This window comes from Oncorhynchus keta, chromosome 25 (assembly GCF_023373465.1).
Source record: "Oncorhynchus keta strain PuntledgeMale-10-30-2019 chromosome 25, Oket_V2, whole genome shotgun sequence".
NCBI classification, from domain to species: domain Eukaryota; kingdom Metazoa; phylum Chordata; class Actinopteri; order Salmoniformes; family Salmonidae; genus Oncorhynchus; species Oncorhynchus keta.
Genome location: NC_068445.1, coordinates 41,672,772 through 41,692,999, shown reverse-complemented (window position 1 = coordinate 41,692,999; position 20,228 = coordinate 41,672,772). Strand labels below are relative to the sequence as shown.

General features: G+C 47.1%; 1 protein-coding gene across 1 annotated transcript; it reads left to right on the top strand.

Moving 5' to 3' along the window:
* The first annotated feature begins 2,971 nt into the window (after positions 1-2,971).
* LOC127911807 (C-C motif chemokine 19-like) lies at positions 2,972-13,202 on the top strand. The gene is made up of 4 exons (XM_052479566.1): positions 2,972-3,274; positions 8,546-8,669; positions 9,239-9,353; positions 11,798-13,202. Exons 1-4 carry the CDS (start codon positions 3,208-3,210, stop codon positions 11,825-11,827), a joined length of 336 nt encoding a protein of 111 aa, XP_052335526.1. The 5' UTR covers positions 2,972-3,207; the 3' UTR covers positions 11,828-13,202.
* The last annotated feature ends 7,026 nt before the right edge of the window (positions 13,203-20,228 follow it).

Here is a 20,228-nt window from a genome sequence, read left to right as displayed (position 1 = left end):
CTGGTGCCTCTGGAATGAGGGGCTCTGGCGCCTCTGGCATGTGGGGCGGTAGCTTTGACAGCACCGGACAGGCGGGAGACTCTGGCTGCGCTGGAGAGGAGGAAGGCTCCTGCAGCGCTGGACAGGCGGGACGCACTGTTGGCCTGATGCGTGGTGCTGGCACTGGTATGCCGTGCATACTATGCCAAACCAACAGCTTTCTTTCTACTCTGTCCAATACATCCTCCACACTCTCAGACTCAGCACTCTGCTTCGCCGACAGCTCCAATTCCATCCATGGCTCCTTACGGTAAACAGGGGGAGTTGGCTCAGGTCTGACTCCTGACTCTGCCACACTCTCCCTGCGCCACCGCCCCAAGAAATTTTTTGGGGTGCCTCTCGGGCTTCCAGCCGCTCTGCCGTGCTAGCTCCTCATAATGCCGCCCCTCTGCTTTCGCTGCCTCCAGCTCGGCTTTGGGGCGGCAATATTCCCCTGGCTCTGCCCAGGGTCCTTTTCCGTCAAGGATCTCCTCCCAAGTCCATTTATCCAAATAGTGCAGCCTCTCCCACTGCTGCTGCTGCCTCTGTTGAATCTCCTGCTGCTGCCTTTGCTGCTGCTGCTGTTGCTCCTGCTGCACCTGTCGCTTCTCCTGCTGCTGCTGCTGCCTCTGTTGAATCTCCTGCTGCTGCCTTTGCTGCTGCTGCTGTTGCTCCTGCTGCACCTGTCGCTTCTCCTGCTGCTGCTGCTGCCTCTGTTTACCACGCCGCTTGGTCCTTGGTTGGTGGGTGATTCTGTAAGGGTTTTCTTCTGGTGAAAGAGAGGCGGACCAAAATGCAGCGTGGTGGTTATTCATGTTTTTAATAAAGACGACTATACATGAACAGACTATACAAAACAAGAAACGTGAAAACCTAAACAGTCCTATCTGGTGCAAACAGAGAGACAGGAACAATCACCCACAAAACCCAACACAAAACAGGCTACCTAAATATGGTTCCCAATCAGAGACAATGACTAACACCTGCCTCTGATTGACAACCATATCAAGCCAAACATAGAAATAGACAAACCAGACACACAACATAGAATGCCCACCCAGCTCACGTCCTGACCAACACTAAAACAAGGAAAACACATACGAACGATGGACAGAACGTGACACCGACTCCTTGTTCCAGCATCTAGGTATATTAAACAGACCGACTCCTTGGTCCTGCATCTAGGTACATTAAACAGACTGACTCCTTGGTCCTGCATCTAGGTATATTTAAACAGACTGACTCCTTGGTCCTGCATCTAGGTATATTTAAACAGACCGACTCCTTGGTCCTGCATCTCGGTATATTTAACAGACTGAGTCCTTGGTCCTGCATCTATGTATAAAAGACCTATACATTTAAACAGGTATAAACAGACCGACTCTGCATCTGTATATTTCCAGCATCTAGGTATATTTAAACAGACCGACTCCTTGGTCCTGCATCTAGGTATATTTAAACAGACCGACTCCTTGGTCCTGCATCTAGGTATATTTAAACAGGCCGACTCCTTGGTCCTGCATCTAGGTATATTTAAACAGACCGACTCCTTGGTCCTGCATCTAGGTATATTTAACAGACCGACTCCTTGGTCCTGCATCTAGGTATATTTAAACAGACCGACTCCTTGGTCCTGCATCTAGGTATATTTAAACAGACCGACTCCTTGGTCCTGCATCTAGGTATATTTAAACAGACCGACTCCTTGGTCCTGCATCTAGGTATATTTAAACAGGCCGACTCCTTGGTCCTGCATCTAGGTATATTTAAACAGACCGACTCCTTGGTCCTGCATCTAGGTATATTTAACAGACCGACTCCTTGGTCCTGCATCTAGGTATATTTAACAGACTGACTCCTTGGTCCTGCATCTAGGTATATTTAAACAGACTGACTCCTTGGTCCTGCATCTAGGTATATTTAAACAGACCGACTCCTTGGTCCTGCATCTAGGTATATTTAAACAGACTGACTCCTTGGTCCAGCATCTAGGTATATTTAACAGACCGACTCCTTGGTCCAGCATCTAGGTACATTAAACAGACTGACTCCTTGGTCCTGCATCTAGGTATATTTAACAGACTGACTCCTTGGTCCTGCATCTAGGTATATTTAACAGACTGACTCCTTGGTCCTGCATCTAGGTATATTTAAACAGACCGACTCCTTGGTCCTGCATCTAGGTATATTTAACAGACTGACTCCTTGGTCCTGCATCTAGGTACATTTAAACAGACCGACTCCTTGGTCCTGCATCTAGGTATATTTAAACAGACCGACTCCTTGGTCCTGCATCTAGGTACATTAAACAGACTGACTCCTTGGTCCTGCATCTAGGTACATTTAAACAGGCCGACTCCTTGGTCCTGCATCTAGGTATATTTAAACAGACCGACTCCTTGGCATTGGAGAACCCTCACTGTATGAAAGGTGCATGTCTATCAGATAAGAGGGGGCAAGGCAGTGCCTTAAAAGTTACGTGTAAGATCTTAACGTCAGATTGATGCTTTACAGGCAGTTAATGTAGTGCAGAGAAGTTCTCCTAACTACCAATATAAATTCTCCCTGTACATTTCCTAACGCAATAAGCAGCCAAGATGTATGATCAGTTTACATCATCCAATTTGTGTGATATTGTACGTCCAGGTAAGATGTATAATACTATACGTCCTCTAATTTGTATTATATTGTACGGCTGCTATTATATACATAATGTAACCTAACGTAAGGTAATGGATTATAAGAAATGGAGAGGCACAGATTTACATACCAAATCTTGGGAATTTCCCTGAAGCTAGATTGCATGCACACACAAACACACAGACACTCTCACAAACACACGCACACACTCTCACAAACACACGCACACGCACACACACACTCTCACAAACACACGCACACGCACGGGGGTGTGACTAAAAGTGAAACTTAAACGAGTCTATAAACACAGAGTAAGAGAGAGGTTCTCATCACAGAGCAGAGATAATCTCATCACAGAGCAGAGATAGTCTTGTCTGACACAGTAGAGAAGAGAAGACAGACAGACAGACAGACAGAGGAAACCTTTACAGAGAATCACAAACAGACATAATCTACATTTCACACATCTCTCCTCCGTTCTCTGGAAGACATCTTCACTCAGTGTTAGTCCAGACACCTCCGTACGGCTCAGTTTATCAGTGACCGATCATGGCGTCTACCATGGACAGTGCCAAGATCCTCTTCTCTGTTCTGTTCTTCTATGTCTGCTACCAGGGTAAGTCCTCTCTGTTCCTGAACAGGTTGGTTACTTTATCATCATGATGGGATGCAGATATGTCTTTTTATATGCTGTTCATTACTGGAAGACAATGTACACAGATAAACGAATACACACAGGCACACACACACACACACATGCACACAGTGGAGTAAAGTACTTAAGTAAAAATACACTAAAGTATTACTTAAATAGTTTTTGGGGTATCTGTACTTTAATTTTGACAACTTTAATTTTTAATTCACTACATTCCTAAAGAAATAATGTACTTCTTAATCCATACATTTACCATGACACCCAAAAGTATAATTTTGAATGTTTAGAAGGACAGGAAAAATGTCCAATTCACCTACTTATCAAGAGAAGAACCCTGGTCATCTCTACTGCCTCTGATCTGACAGACTCACTAAACAGAGAAGACCCCTGGTCATACCTACGGTCTCTGATCTGACAGACTCACTAAACAGAGAATATCCCTGGTCATCCCTACGGTCTCTGATCTGACAGACTCACTAAACAGAGAAGACCCCTGGTCATACCTACGGTCTCTGATCTGACAGACTCACTAAACAGAGAATATCCCTGGTCATCCCTACGGTCTCTGATCTGACGGACTCACTCAACAGAGAAGACCCCTGGTCATTACTACTGCCTCTGATCTGACAGACTCACTCAACAGAGAAGACCCCTGGTCATCCCTACGGTCTCTGATCTGACAGACTCACTCAACAGAGAATATCCCTGGTCATCCCTACTGCCTCTGATCTGACAGACTCACTAAACAGAGAATATCCTGGTCATCCCACGGTCTCTGATCTGACAGACTCACTAAACAGAGAAGACCCCTGGTCATCCCTACGGTCTCTGATCTGACAGACTCACTAAACAGAGAATATCCCTGGTCATCCCTACGGTCTCTGATCTGACAGACTCACTCAACAGAGAAGACCCCTGGTCATCCCTACGGTCTCTGATCTGACAGACTCACTAAACAGAGAAGACCCCTGGTCATACCTACGGTCTCTGATCTGACAGACTCACTAAACAGAGAATATCCCTGGTCATCCCTACGGTCTCTGATCTGACGGACTCACTCAACAGAGAAGACCCCTGGTCATTACTACTGCCTCTGATCTGACAGACTCACTCAACAGAGAAGACCCCTGGTCATCCCTACGGTCTCTGATCTGACAGACTCACTAAACAGAGAAGATCCCTGGTCATCCCTACGGTCTCTGATCTGACAGACTCACTCAACAGAGAATATCCCTGGTCATCCCTACGGTCTCTGATCTGACAGAGTCACTAAACACACATGCTTTGTTTGTAGATGATGTTAGAGTGTCCCCCTTTGCTATCTGTACATTTAAAAAGCAAAACAATTGTGCCGTCTGGTTTTCTTAATATAAGGAATTTTAAAAGATTTATAGATTTACTTTTGAAACTTAAGTATATTTCAGCAATGACATTTATTTTTGATACTTAAGTATATTTAAAAACAAAATACCTTTAGACTTTAATCAAGTAGTATTTTACTAAGTAACTTTAACTTTTACTTTAGTCATTTTCTATTAAGGTGTCTTTACCTTTACTCAAGTATGACAATTGGGTACTTTTTCCAACACTCCACACACACACACACACACACACACACACACACACACACACACACACACACACACACACACACACACACACACACACACACACACACACACACACACACACACACACACACACACACACTAGAAAATGCTTCCATGGTGGGAATCCCCAGGCAGACAGCATCCATCATTACCTAGTGTCTCTTTATCTCTCTCCCCTCTCTCTTATCCATCTTAAACAATTTTCTCTCTCTCTCTCTCTCTCTCTCTCTGTGTGTGTGTTTGTTTGTGTGTGTGACATGTTTACCTCCGGTTCTCTCTCTCTCTCTCTGTGTGTGTTTGTTTGTGTGCGTGACATGTTCACCTCCGGTTCTCTCTCTCTCTGTGTGTGTGTTTGTGTGCGTGACATGTTCACCTCCGGTTCTCTCTCTCTCTGTGTGTTTGTTTGTGTGCGTGACATGTTCACCTCCGGTTCTCTCTCTCTCTGTGTGTGTGTGTTTGTTTGTGTGTGTGACATGTTTACCTCCGGTTCTCTCTCTCTCTCTCTCTGTGTGTGTGTTTGTGTGCGTGACATGTTCACCTCCGGTTCTCTCTCTCTCTCTCTCTGTGTGTGTGTTTGTGTGCGTGACATGTTCACCTCCGGTTCTCTCTCTCTCTCTCTGTGTGTGTTTGTTTGGTCTCCTATCCCCCCCATCGGTCTCCTATCCCACCCATCTGTTTCCTATCCCCCATCTGTCTCCTATCCCCCATCGGTCTCCTGTCCCCCCATCTGTTTCCTATCCCTCCCTCGGTCTCCTATCCTCCCTCCGTCTCCTATCCCTCCCTCCGTCTCCTATCCCCCATCGGTCTCCTATCCCCCATCGGTCTCCCTATCCCCCATCGGTCTCCTATCCCCATCGGTCTCCTATCCCCCATCGGTCTCCTGTCCCCCCATCTGTTTCCTATCCCTCCCTCTGTCTCCTATCCCTCCCTCCGTCTCCTATCCCTCCCTCCGTCTCCCTATCCCTCCATCGGTCTCCTATCCCCCCCATCGGTCTCCTATCTCCCCCATCGGTCTCCTATCCCTCCATCTGTCTCTATCCCCCATCGGTCTCCTATCCTCCCATCTGTCTCCTATCCCTCCATCTGTCTCCTATCCCCCCATCGGTCTCCTATCTCCCCATCGGTCTCCTATCCCCCATCGGTCTCCTATCCCCCATCGGTCTCCCATCCCCCCATCGGTCTCCTATCCCCCCATCGGTCTCCTATCCCCCCATCGGTCTCCCATCCCCCATCGGTCTCCTATCCCCCATCGGTCTCCTATCCCTCCCATCTGTCTCCTATCCCTCCATCTGTCTCCTATCCCTCCATCTGTCTCCTATCCCCCATCGGTCTCCTGTCTCCCCCATCGGTCTCCCCCCATCGGTCTCCTATCCCTCCCTCCGTCTCCTATCCCCCATCGGTCTCCTATCCCCCATCGGTCTCCTATCCCCCCATCGGTCTCCTCCCCCATCGGTCTCCCATCCCCCATCTGTCTCCTATCCCTCCATCGATATCCTATCCCCCCATTGGTCTCCTATCCCCCATCGGTCTCCTATCCCCCCATCGGTCTCCTATCCCCCATCAGTCTCATATCCCCCCATCGGTCTCCTATCCCCCCATCGGTCTCCTATCCCCCCCCATCGGTCCCTATCCCCATCGGTCTCCCATCCCATCGGTCTCCTATCCCCCATCGGTCTCCTATCCCCCATCCCCTATCCCCCATCAGTCTCCTATCCCTCCATCGGTCTATCCCCATCGGTCTCCTATCCCCCCCCATCGGTCTCCTATCCCCCATCGGTCTCCTACCCCCCATCGGTCTCCTATCCCTCCATCGGTCTCCTATCCTCCATCGGTCTCCTATCCCCCCATCGGTCTCCTATCCCCCATCGGTCTCCTATCCCCATCGGTCTCCTATCCCCCCCCCCATCGGTCCCTATCCCTCCATCGGTCTCCTATCCCCCATCGGTCTCCCTATCCCCCCATCGGTCTCCTATCCCCATCGGTCCCTATCCCTCCATCGGTCTCCTATCCCCCCATCGGTCTCCTATCCCCCATCGGTCTCCTATCCCTCCATCGGTCTCCTATCCCCATCGGTCTCCTATCCCTCCATCGGTCTCCTATCCCCCCATCGGTCTCCTATCCCCCCATCCCCCCATCGGTCTCCTATCCCCCCATCGGTCTCCTATCCCCCATCGGTCCCTATCCCCATCTGTCTCCTATCCCCCCCCATCAGTCTCCTATCCCCCATCGGTCTCCTATCCCCCCATCGGTCTCCTATCCCCACCATCGGTCTCCCCATCCCCCATCGGTCTCCTATCCCTCCATCGGTCTCCTATCCGCCCATCGGTCTCCTATCCCTCCATCGGTCTCCTATCCCCCCCCATCGGTCTCCTATCCCCCCATCGGTCTCCTATCCCCCATCGGTCTCCTATCCCCCATCGGTCTCCTATCCCCCATCGGTCTCCTATCCCCCATCTGTCTCCTATCCCCCCATCAGTCTCCTATCCCTCCATCGGTCTCCTATCCCCCCATCGGTCTCCTATCCCCCATCGGTCTCCTATCCCCCCATCGGTCTCCTATCCCCCCATCGGTCTCCTATCCCTCCATCGGTCTCCTATCCCTCCATCGGTCTCCTATCCCCCCCATCGGTCTCCTATCCCCCATCGGTCTCCTATCCCCCCATCGGTCTCCTACCCCCCCATCGGTCTCCTATCCCTCCATCGGTCTCCTATCTCCCCCATCTGTCTCCTATCCCCCCCATCGGTCTCCTATCCCCCCATCGGTCTCCTATCCCCCATCGGTCTCCTATCTCCCCCATCTGTCTCCTATCCCTCCATCGGTCTCCTATCCCCCCCATCGGTCTCCTCCCCCATCGGTCTCCTATCCCCCATCGGTCTCCTATCCCCCCCATCGGTCTCCTATCCCCCCATCGGTCTCCTATCCCCCCCATCGGTCTCCTATCCCCCCCATCGGTCTCCTATCCCCCCCATCTGTCTCCTATCCCCCATCGGTCTCCTATCCCCCCATCGGTCTCCTATCCCCCCCATCTGTCTCCTATCCCCCCATCGGTCTCCTATCCCCCCATCGGTCTCCTATCCCCCCATCGGTCTCCTATCCCTCCCTCGGTCTCCTATCCCTCCCTCGGTCTCCTATCCCTCCATCGGTCTCCTATCCCTCCCTCGGTCTCCTATCCCTCCCTCGGTCTCCTATCCCCTCCCTCCCTCGGTCTCCTATCCCTCCCTCGGTCCCCTATCCCTCCCTCGGTCTCCTATCCCTCCATCCTCCTATCCCTCCCTCGGTCTCCTATCCTCCCTCGGTCTCCTATCCCTCCCTCCCTCGGTCTCCTATCCCCTCCCTCGGTCCCCTATCCCTCCCTCGGTCTCCTATCCCTCCCTCGGTCTCCTATCCCCTCCCTTGGTCTCCTATCCCCTCCCTCGGTCTCCTATCCCCTCCCTCGGTCTCCTATCCCCTCCCTCGGTTTCCTATCCCTCCCTCGGTCTCCTATCCCTCCCTCGGTCTCCTTATTTCTCCATCACTAATTCTCTATAACTTTACAACATTAGTTGTTTTTAGGGCAATTATCTGCTTGACTGTTTAACAGAGTTTCAATGTTTTTGTAAATTCTCTTTCTCTCCTCTTTCAGTGACTCAGGGCCAGATGGTGATGGACTGCTGTCTGGAGGTCAGCAAAAAAGAGATCCCACAACGCATTGTCACGGGTTATCAGCCTCAGCTTAGGGGTCAAGGCTGCTCCATTGACGCCATGGTGTGAGTATCCTATTGACTGAGAGACCGGAGGTTCAGGTATTCGCTTAAAGTGGCAGAGTAGCCTAGTGGTTAGAGCGTGGGCCTAATAACCGGAAGGTTGCAAGTTCAAATCCCCAAGCTGATAAGGTACAAATCTGTCGTTCTACCCCTGAACAGGCAGTTAACCCACTGTTCCTAGACCGTCATTGAAAATAAGAATGTGTTCTTAACTGACTTGCCTAGTAAAATAAAGGCAAAATAAAAAGACTTAGGCTGCGTTCCAGGCTGACCACATTGCAGTCAACTGACAGATCTCACAATGCCTGAATAAGTCTTTAACATATCAGCTAGACTCATCAGATGATACAGCAATCGGATATCTGACTCAACAGCCAACGACATGGCATGTAACCACACAGAACGACTGCAATGAGGTCACCCCGGAATGCCACCAGTGTCCAATCCAAAACTGTTCCTGGAGATCAGAGGATTGGATTGGCCTAAAAGCAGTGTGGTGAAAACTCCAACTGACATTATGGTTGTATATAGATGATGGTCTGAACTGATGTGGTGCTTGTATTGTGTTCCAGCTTCAACACCAGAAAGGGGCGTAAGCTGTGTGCCCCTACCGGCCCTGCCTGGGTTACTAACCTGATGAAACACATGGACAAGCTGATCAAGATGTGCGATGACACCAACTTCAAGGTATGCTGCTCTCACTTAGACTGCACGCTCAGTTCAACGTCTGCATTGGGCCGTACAGCATTTACAGGGATACGGCCTCTGCAGAAGTCAGTGAATTCATACCTCTTGCACTTCGCCGAGCAGCGCAGAGCTGTTGTGAATGAAGTCGTCAAGGAAGTGAGTTCGTGTTTATACAGTACCTCCCTCCCCCACCTACTGTCAACCAATCGTGGCCAACGCGGAGTTGTCTGTGTTATTGCAGCATTTGAGAGGCGCACGGCGAAGGGGATTCAGAGCTAAATTTGGCCTCTGCGTGCCTCCTGAGGCACCACCTCTGATCACATATTCAGATCAAGTGTAAATAGTCTCTTAGACTCCATCTTTTAGCAACATGTTACGTTACTCTTACATTGTGTAATTGTCCTGAAGACTAAGGGCTGGATTTAATCCTTATCGCGGACGATCTGCCCCAAAAAATGTAATAGTAATTTCTGATTGAGCCTAGATATGCAGCGTTTACAGTTGAATGCCGTCTCCCGATGCAGCGTTTACAGTTGAATGCCGTCTCCCGATGCAACGTTTACAGTTGAATGCCGTCTCCCGATGCAGCGTTTACAGTTGAATGCCGTCTCCAGATGCAGCGTTTACAGTTGAATGCCGTCTCCCGATGCAGCGTTTACAGTTGAATGCCGTCTCCCGATGCAACGTTTACAGTTGAATGCCGTCTCCCGATGCAGCGTTTACAGTTGAATGCCGTCTCCAGATGCAGCGTTTACAGTTGAATGCCGTCTCCAGATGCAGCGTTTACAGTTGAATGCCGTCTCCAGATGCAGCGTTTACAGTTGAATGCCGTCTCCAGATGCAACGTTTACAGTTGAATGCCGTCTCCCGATGCAGCGTTTACAGTTGAATGCCGTCTCCCGATGCAGCGTTTACAGTTGAATGCCGTCTCCAGATGCAGCGTTTACAGTTGAATGCCGTCTCCAGATGCAGCGTTTACAGTTGAATGCCGTCTCCCGATGCAGCGTTTACAGTTGAATGCCGTCTCCAGATGCAACGTTTACAGTTGAATGCCGTCTCCAGATGCAACGTTTACAGTTGAATGCCGTCTCCAGATGCAACGTTTACAGTTGAATGCCGTCTCCAGATGCAGCGTTTACAGTTGAATGCCGTCTCCCGATGCAACGTTTACAGTTGAATGCCGTCTCCAGATGCAGCGTTTACAGTTGAATGCCGTCTCCAGATGCAGCGTTTACAGTTAAATGCCGTCTCCAGATGCAGCGTTTACAGTTGAATGCCGTCTCCCGATGCAGCGTTTACAGTTGAATGCCGTCTCCCGATGCAGCGTTTACAGTTGAATGCCGTCTCCAGATGCAGCGTTTACAGTTGAATGCCGGATGCAGCGTTTACAGTTGAATGCCGTCTCCCGATGCAGCGTTTACAGTTGAATGCCGTCTCCCGATGCAGCGTTTACAGTTGAATGCCGTCTCCCGATGCAGCGTTTACAGTTGAATGCCGTCTCCCGATGCAGCGTTTACAGTTGAATGCCGTCTCCCGATGCAGCGTTTACAGTTGAATGCCGTCTCCCGATGCAGCGTTTACAGTTGAATGCCGTCTCCAGATGCAGCGTTTACAGTTGAATGCCGTCTCCCGATGCAACGTTTACAGTTGAATGCCGTCTCCCGATGCAGCGTTTACAGTTGAATGCCGTCTCCAGATGCAGCGTTTACAGTTGAATGCCGTCTCCAGATGCAGCGTTTACAGTTGAATGCCGTCTCCCGATGCAGCGTTTACAGTTGAATGCCGTCTCCAGATGCAGCGTTTACAGTTGAATGCCGTCTCCAGATGCAGCGTTTACAGTTGAATGCCGTCTCCCGATGCAGCGTTTACAGTTGAATGCCGTCTCCCGATGCAGCGTTTACAGTTGAATGCCGTCTCCCGATGCAGCGTTTACAGTTGAATGCCGTCTCCCGATGCAGCGTTTACAGTTGAATGCCGTTTCCCGATGCAGCGTTTACAGTTGAATGCCGTCTCCCGATGCAGCGTTTACAGTTGAATGCCGTCTCCAGATGCAACGTTTACAGTTGAATGCCGTCTCCCGATGCAGCGTTTACAGTTGAATGCCGTCTCCAGATGCAGCGTTTTCAGTTGAATGCCGTCTCCCGATGCAGCGTTTACAGTTGAATGCCGTCTCCCGATGCAACGTTTACAGTTGAATGCCGTCTCCCGATGCAGCGTTTACAGTTGAATGCCGTCTCCCGATGCAGCGTTTACAGTTGAATGCCGTCTCCCGATGCAACGTTTACAGTTGAATGCCGTCTCCAGACACATCGCCTTTTGAAATTTAAATCTATCATTATTAACTAGGATCTTCTGCAATACGTCTGCGATTCGGATCAAATCCAGCCCTAACGTTCAAACTCCAACTGATCTAACACTGTCTGTGTGTATCTGTGTGTTTGCAGGGTAAACACTGTAAGAAGTTGATGTCCTAAAGTCTCAATTTGGACCCCCTCCCTCCCTCCACCCTCACCGCCACCTCCACCCCCCTTCTCCTGGTCCATAGAATAATGAAAGGACATTCCAAGTGGGGGGAGTTTTTTTTTTTTTAAATGAATGGAAAAATGTGATTCCTCCTACCACTAATGCACTTTTTCAGTTTCCTTCCATCTTCAGTCTTTATCCAGCAGACCATGTTGTTTCTTCTGTCAGTTTTTACCCAGCATGCCATGTTGTTTCCTTCTGTCTTCAGTTTTTACCCAGCATGCCATGTTGTTTCCTTCTGTCTTCAGTTTTTACCCAGCATGCCATGTTGTTTCCTTCTGTCTTCAGTTTTTACCCAGCATGCCATGTTGTTTCCTTCTGTCTTCAGTTTTTACCCAGCATGCCATGTTGTTTCCTTCTGTCTTCAGTTTTTACCCAGCATGCCATGTTGTTTCCTTCTGTCTTCAGTTTTTACCCAGCATGCCATGTTGTTTCCTTCTGTCTTCAGTTTTTACCCAGCATGCCATGTTGTTTCCTTCTGTCTTCAGTTTTTACCCAGCATGCCATGTTGTTTCCTTCTGTCTTCAGTTTTTACCCAGCATGCCATGTTGTTTCCTTCTGTCTTCAGTTTTTACCCAGCATGCCATGTTGTTTCCTTCTGTCTTCAGTTTTTACCCAGCATGCCATGTTGTTTCCTTCTGTCTTCGGTTTTTACCCAGCAGACCATGTTGTCTCTCAGTGGCACATTCATGTACTATATCTGTTATATATTTTATGTGACAAAATGATAAATAACATTCCAGAAAGAGTAAATTAGCTTTGATTCCACCTGGGAACCTTAAAGCTACAGTCTGGGATTGGAAAAGTAATAAAACAACTATTTTATGAACATGTATTTAATCAGGGGAGCCCCATTGAGACCAGGGACTCATTTTCAATGGTGCCTTTAGATCACAAAGCTATAACATGTGTTTAGTTAGCTGATATGTGAAATACCTATCCAGGCAAGTTTAGGTTTCAGCAATGCCTGGGCTGAGGAGAGTGCCCTATAGCTTTAAGGTCATAAGTCAGGGGTTAAAGGTCAGGGGTCAAAACGTACTGGCAGCTGGTTCAAACACCCATCTTTATATTAAACTCAGAGACAATCAAACATTTGCTAACTTTTTGTGAACTTTGCATTTAATTAATATATATTTGTCATTGATTTTTTAAAATAATGACTGTCAAATCAAGATTTTGAGTGAACTTGAGTTCCCTTTTGAATTAAATGAGACCTTTAATGACTAACCTCAAAAGGTAAAATATTGTAGTTAATTGATACCTTGCTCTTGTCTATTTTGAAGGATTAAACTGTGAGTTGATGAAATTAAAGGAACTGTAAAGTGACTGGTCCATTTATGGGTTTAACATTTATAAAACGTGTTGTGGTCCCTAGCTACAGTTATTGATGCAGGTTTAGAGTGCTTCCTATTTGGCACCCTATGGGCCCTATGGGTTCAAATAAGTGCACTATGGAGGGAATATGTTGGGATACGTTTGGTTTTGATTCAGACATTGATTTGAGAGTCCAGATAGAAGTCCCCAGAACAAAAAAAAAAAAATCTATCTACACTGTTTAAAATTGCTGCATAATTTTTTACATCTAGGGGCTATTTCCAAAAGCCTATTCCAACCCTATTCCACAAAGAAAGGCATTTTATTGGGGGGTTGTTATAGCAATAGAGAGAAACAGAGAGCGAGCGAGAGTAGGCGAGAAAAATAAATCCGAAATGAAAACTACAGCGAAAGCTAAAGCCTTACCAAAATAGAGGCTAGAGCCAAACAAAGTAGGAAGTTATAGCAAACAAGAGTAGAGTTCAGCCACCTTGTGATTAGAAATCTGTGAACTGAGAGAAAACCAAGAATACTGGAACACTAAATGGGAACTGGGCCAGACTGTAGGAATATTGCTTCATACCACATTCGAACACAAACTTGAATTTATTGCAACATTTACAATGTGTGTTTTTCCATAGAACTCCAGGCTATGACATCTGGGAGTTTTCCCTCCTTTGGGAGATCGATGAAACAAAATATTGGGGAGCACAATACGTCAGAATACACAGTTTATAGTAGTTTTCTTTAGGAGATGTGTTCAAACATCTTGAGAACAGGGGTGGATGGAAACAACCGGCATGTCCTGACTTCCTGTCCAGCGAAGAGGTTCACGCATCCTGTTTTCCTACTAGCATGTCATCTAGATTGACAATTAATTACAAGTCCATAAAATGTTGATAAATGAAACACACAACAAGACAACTTCATCCTCGTGGGGAACTTTTGGTTGCGGCTCTGTGCACAATGGAAGATTATCCTCTGTTATAAAGACAGAGGATAAATACAAGTAGGAAGTGCATTCGTTTTCCACACCCGTTTGAATGAATCTTTGGGCCATTTCCCCCCCAAAAACACTAAATATAAAACGCTACAAATCTCTAGCAAAAGCAAACGCTACATTAAACTGTTCTCTTTACAAAATGTAAAAAAAAATTTGCAACACGCCACATGAATAGAGCTGTGTTCAACACAAAACACTACTATGAATATCCCATCAGTTAGGTCTTTTGCATTTTCAGTGTGACACTGTAGCCGGTTGTAAAATATTGTTACAGTCATGTATGACTACGCAAATATACATAAATAAACACTCAGTAACAAAAAACATTGTAATTTATTTCCAAAATATAGTATTTTTGAACACTTGTGTTTGGCCCCTTATGTATCACTTACCCAAGAGGAGAAAACCAGGAAAACAATTCAGTAAGATAAAGGGTTTTCTGTACAAGAACAAAAAATGAAAGTAGCTCATTCTTTCAAAAAATCTAAAAACGAAGACAAAAATGCAAAATGTAAGAATAGAAGACATTAGGCTGCATCCTGTCTCCTATTTTGGTCTGACCACAGTACCTCATCTATATCACAAGCAATTTTCTCCCTGGCTAAACAGCACCTCATCTACATCACAAGCCATGTTCTCCCTGGCTAAACAGCACCTCATCTACATCACAAGCCATGTTCTCCCTGGCTAAACAGCAGAGAAAGAATGTTCTGGAGTGACAGATCCAGCCAAAAGCCCCCACATCAACTTCACCACGTGCATCCTCCATTGCCTCGAGAAGAGGCAGGCGTGCGAGGGGATGGCGGTCACACACCTTCCATCACCATGCCGAAAAAACCTCCTCAATTGTGTGTAGTAATGGGGAATATGGTGGGAGGTATAGAACAAGACATTCTGGGTGGTCGATGAACCAGTTGAGGACCAGAGCAGCCTGGTGGAAACTCACGTTGTCCCAGACGACAACATCCCTGGTCTGCTCTGGTCCACCCCTCTGCTGTAGTGTAGTGCAGGAATGTGACGAGAAGGGCGGTGTTGTAGGGACCAAGGTTGGCATGGTGATGGAGGACGCCTTGCTGGCTAACGGCTGCGCACATGGTGATATTGCCTCCACGCTGTCCAGGGACATTCACAATGGCACGGTGGCCAAATAATGTTCGTTCCCCGTCCTCTTATTTTGGCTAGTTTGAAGCCAGACTCAATGTAAATATAAACGTGCTGAATTTCAGCGGCATCCAGCTCCAAGACTCTCTGAAACAGACAACAAGACAATATGTGACATAGACCCAGAGCAGTCAATATGGTGAGGCACAATACACTGGATTACAGTACTGTGATGTGTCTATACAATGCTGATATGGTAGTAAATTCACAGTATAGTACTTACTTGCACATAGTCATAGCTGTTCTTTAACCCTCTGAGTTTTGCTCAAATGTCACCCTGTAGACCGGTTTCAGCCGAATTCGGTTGAATTGTAAAACACGGTCCAATGTAGACAAGCCCACCTGGTGAATGTTATTGAATATTGTATTGTCTGCAATTATGTGGTTGTGGATTTCTCCTAGTCTAATGGTATTGTTTGCCACCACCATGGTCACACTAGCCGGTCTCCTCGTTCTGGTGTGAACGGTGTCTTCCACCATGGCCTGGCTGTCTCTCAGTTCTGAACACAAGACGCAAACATGATTGGTCACAGTAAGCTAAAATAATCTATTTTCTTTCAATATGAAATGACATTACCGTAACATTGGCCAACAATCACTGAGTAACATCGGCCTACTGTTGTGTCGGACTACAGTATACTACAGTATACATACATAAAGAGCATAGTGTGTATATAGTAGGCAACTTACCGGGATCTAATTTCTAAATGTACAGATGATAGATGCAACCGTGTAGCGGCTCAGGTTGGGCTGAACTCTCTGGCCAGCCTCCCTCGTACTCAATCCATGGATGAGCACATGGTCAACCAATGAGGCCCTGATCTCATCTGAGACAACTGTCCTCGTCTCACTCCCTTCACCTCCAGCTCTTTCTTCACCATTGACTTCCATTTTCTTCCAGAACAGGAGAGCTCACCTGTGGACTTTTATAGTGCTAAAGCTCAGATTTCTAAGTGAACAACTTAGCAGCTAGTGTTTACACCTGTGAGGAGTGGGTGTTGCCAACTAGTATATAGAGCTTGGCATTGGGATCGGTATTGCTTTCCAAAGGGACTAAAGAGATTTTCATTTTGAATGTTGTGCCTAAAGTAGAGAACTGTGTGTAATGTTTTGAAAAAAGTGTGATCTAGAATTGAAAACTGAGTGTAAAGCAGGAATTGTGTTTGCAATTTTGCAAACTCGGTTTAGGGATTTGGTACATGAGTTTCAGGTTTCGGTGATTTATAGAACTGGTGGTAGAGGTTAACACAGGGGATCTAGTAGTGTGTGTGTGTGTGTGTGTGTGTGTGTGTGTGTGTGTGTGTGTGTGTGTGTGTGTGTGTGTGTGTGTGTGTGTGTGTGTGTGAAAAACTGCAATGATCATATGGTCCTACTGGTGGTTTTAAACATTCAGGAGCCTTACTGCCGCTGGGATAAAGGATCGCTTGGCCTCATTTCTCCCTGAGGGGAGCAGCTCAAACCTCTGGTAAAGAGAATGTCTGGGCTCCATCAGTACCCTGTGGGCTTTTGGGAAGGATCTTATGTATATTATAAATAACCTCCTCATCTGTCTGCTTGACCCCTAGCACCTTACTAGCAGAGCGAACAATTGTATTACAGTTTTTGTCGATTGCTTAGACACTGAAAGTGAATGCTTAGACAAAAGCATCAACACTCACCTTTTGTATCCATGCCTTAAACAAATTTTCTGCTTTGCAATTTGTTTGCAATTCTGCAAACCACTTTTAAAACACTACACACGGTTTCATTAAATTAGACACTTTGTTCAAGAATGAAATCTCTGGGAAAACACTTCTATTCAAAATGCAAAACATACCTGAAACTGGCAACACACACGCGCACGCACGCACGCACGCACGCACACACGCACACACACACACACACACACACACACACACACACACACACACACACACACACACACACACACACACACACACACACACACACACACACACACACACACACACACACACGAAAACACTTCTACAGTAATTGAACACCAATTAGTCTGAGCCTCACCACTACAAATAGACCTCAGGTAAGATCACCTCTTTGGTGAGAACTTTACAAACATGGAGGCAGTGAGAGGTAAAGGCAGAGGCCAAAGGGCACCAATAGACGGAGACATATTTCCGACAACATTAAGGGCCACTTTGGTGGACCATGTCATACATCATGGCCTTTACGGTGAGGGAGGCGGAGAGTCCAGCCCAACCTGAGTCGCTACACGGTAGCATCCAGAATACGGACATTTAGACTGGAGAACAGGTATGTCTTCAACTTTCTACACTAGACTGTACCTATGGAATTGTTGCACATCATTCTGCATCACAGTATAATGTGGTCCTACAATATTAGGTCTATACTCAGTGAACAATAAAATAGGTATAGTGCTGTGAAGTACTTGTAATACAGTTTTGACGTTACTGTGTACAGTATTACAGTACAGTACGTAAAAAAAAAAAACGAACCAATGACATTCTTGCATTTTCTACAGAACTGGGTGGAAGATCAAATCAAATCAAATTTTATTTATATAGCCCTTCGTACATCAGCTGATATCTCAAAGTGCTGTACAGAAACCCAGCCTAAAACCCCAAACAGCAAGCAATGCAGGTGTAGAAGCACGGTGGCTAGGAAAAACTCCCTAGAAAGGCCAAAACCTAGGAAGAAACCTAGAGAGGAACCAGGCTATGTGGGGTGGCCAGTCCTCTTCTGGCTGTGCCGGGTGGAGATTATAACAGAACATGGCCAAGATGTTCAAATGTTCATAAATTACCAGCATGGTCGAATAATAGTAAGGCAGAACAGTTGAAACTGGAGCAGCAGCATGGCCAGGTGGACTGGGGACAGCAAGGAGTCATCATGTCAGGTAGTCCTGGGGCATGGTCCTAGGGCTCAGGTCAGTTGAAACTGGAGCAGCAGCATGGCCAGGTGGACTGGGGACAGCAAGGAGTCATCGTGTCATGTAGTCCTGGGGCATGGTCCTAGGGCTCAGGTCCTCCGAGAGAGAGAAAGAAAGAAGGAGAGAATTAGAGAACGCACACTTAGATTCACACAGGACACCGAATAGGACAGGGGAAGTACTCCAGATATAACAAACTGACCCTAGCCCCCCGACACAAACTACTGCAGCATAAATACTGGAGGCTGAGACAGGAGGGGTTAGGAGACACTGTGGCCCCATCTGAGGACACCCCCGGACAGGGCCAAACAGGAAGGACATAACCCCACCCACTTTGCCAAAGCACAGCCACTAGAGGGATATCTTCAACCACCAACTTACCATCCTGAGACAAGGCTGAGTATAGCCCACAAACATCTCCGCCACGGCACAACCCAAGGGGGGCGCCAACCCAGACAGGATGACCACAACAGTGAATCAACCCACTCAGGTGACGCACCCCCTCCAGGGACGGCATGAGAGAGCCCCAGTGAGCCAGTTACTCAGCCCCTGTAATAGGGTTAGAGGCAGAGAATCCCAGTGGAAAGAGGGGAACCGGCCAGGCAGAGACAGCAAGGGCGGTTCGTTGCTCCAGAGCCTTTCCGTTCACCTTCCCACTCCTGGGCCAGACTACACTCAATCATATGACCCACTGAAGAGATGAGTCTTCAGTAAAGACTTAAAGGTTGAGACCGAGTTTGCGTCTCTGACATGGGTAGGCAGACCGTTCCATAAAAATGGAGCTCTATAGGAGAAAGCCCTGCCTCCAGCTGTTTGCTTAGAAATTCTAGGGACAATTAGGAGGCCTGCGTCTTGTGACCGTAGCGTACGTGTAGGTATGTACGGCAGGACCAAATCAGAGAGATAGGTAGGAGCAAGCCCATGTAATGCTTTGTAGGTTAGCAGTAAAACCTTGAAATCAGCCCTTGCTTTGACAGGAAGCCAGTGTAGAGAGGCTAGCACTGGAGTAATATGATCAAATTTTTTGGTTCTAGTCAGGATTCTAGCAGCCGTATTTAGCACTAACTGAAGTTTATTTAGTGCTTTATCCGGGTAGCCGGAAAGTAGAACATTGCAGTAGTCTAACCTAGAAGTGACAAAAGCATGGATTAATTTTTCTGCATCATTTTTGGACAGAAAGTTTCTGATTTTGGAATATTACGTAGATGGAAAAAGCTGTCCTCAAAATGGTCTTGATATGTTCTTCAAAAAGAGATCAGGGTCAGAGTAACGCCGAGGTCCTTCACAGTTTTTTTGAGACGACTGTACAACCATTAAGATTAATTGTCAGATTCAACAGAAGATCTCTTTGTTTCTTGGGACCTAGAACAAGCATCTCTGTTTTGTCCGAGTTTAATAGTAGAAAGTTTGCAGCCATCCACTTCCTTATGTCTGAAACACATGCTTCTAGCGAGGGCAATTTTGGGGCTTCACCATGTTTCATTGAAATGTACAGCTGTGTGTCATCCGCATAGCAGTGAAAGTTAACATTATGTTTTCGAATAACATCCCCAAGAGGTAAAATGTATAGTGAAAACAATAGTGGTCCTAAAACGGAACCTTGAGGAACACCGAAATTTACAGTTGATTTGTCAGAGGACAAACCATTCACAGAGACAAACTGATATCAAAAAGATGACGTCTGTTCTTCATGAACAGGAACTGGCCGTTGTCAATCTAGTGTTGGCAAAACGTACCATCTGCCTACATAAACCAGGAGAGCAAATCACCACAGAACCCACAGCATTCCATAATATCAACTGCGTCAGTATGTCGTCACTCTACCGCATCTCGCGTCAACACCAACTTACGATGAAGCGGCTGTACAGGGCTAAGTTGAGAGGAACAGCATTAGTCAGACCTTTGCTATGATTATGTGGAAGTAAGTGTCACTGTACTATACTGTGATACAGTAATGGCAGGAGAT

Bases quoted from the DNA above. Each gene is read 5' to 3' on its own strand.
- LOC127911807 (XM_052479566.1), top strand. From the start codon at position 3,208: ATGGCGTCTACCATGGACAGTGCCAAGATCCTCTTCTCTGTTCTGTTC. The intron at 3,275-8,545 runs GTAAGTCCTCTC...CTCCTCTTTCAG, and splicing joins CTTCTATGTCTGCTACCAGG to TGACTCAGGGCCAGATGGTG. The intron at 8,670-9,238 runs GTGAGTATCCTA...ATTGTGTTCCAG, and splicing joins TGCTCCATTGACGCCATGGT to CTTCAACACCAGAAAGGGGC.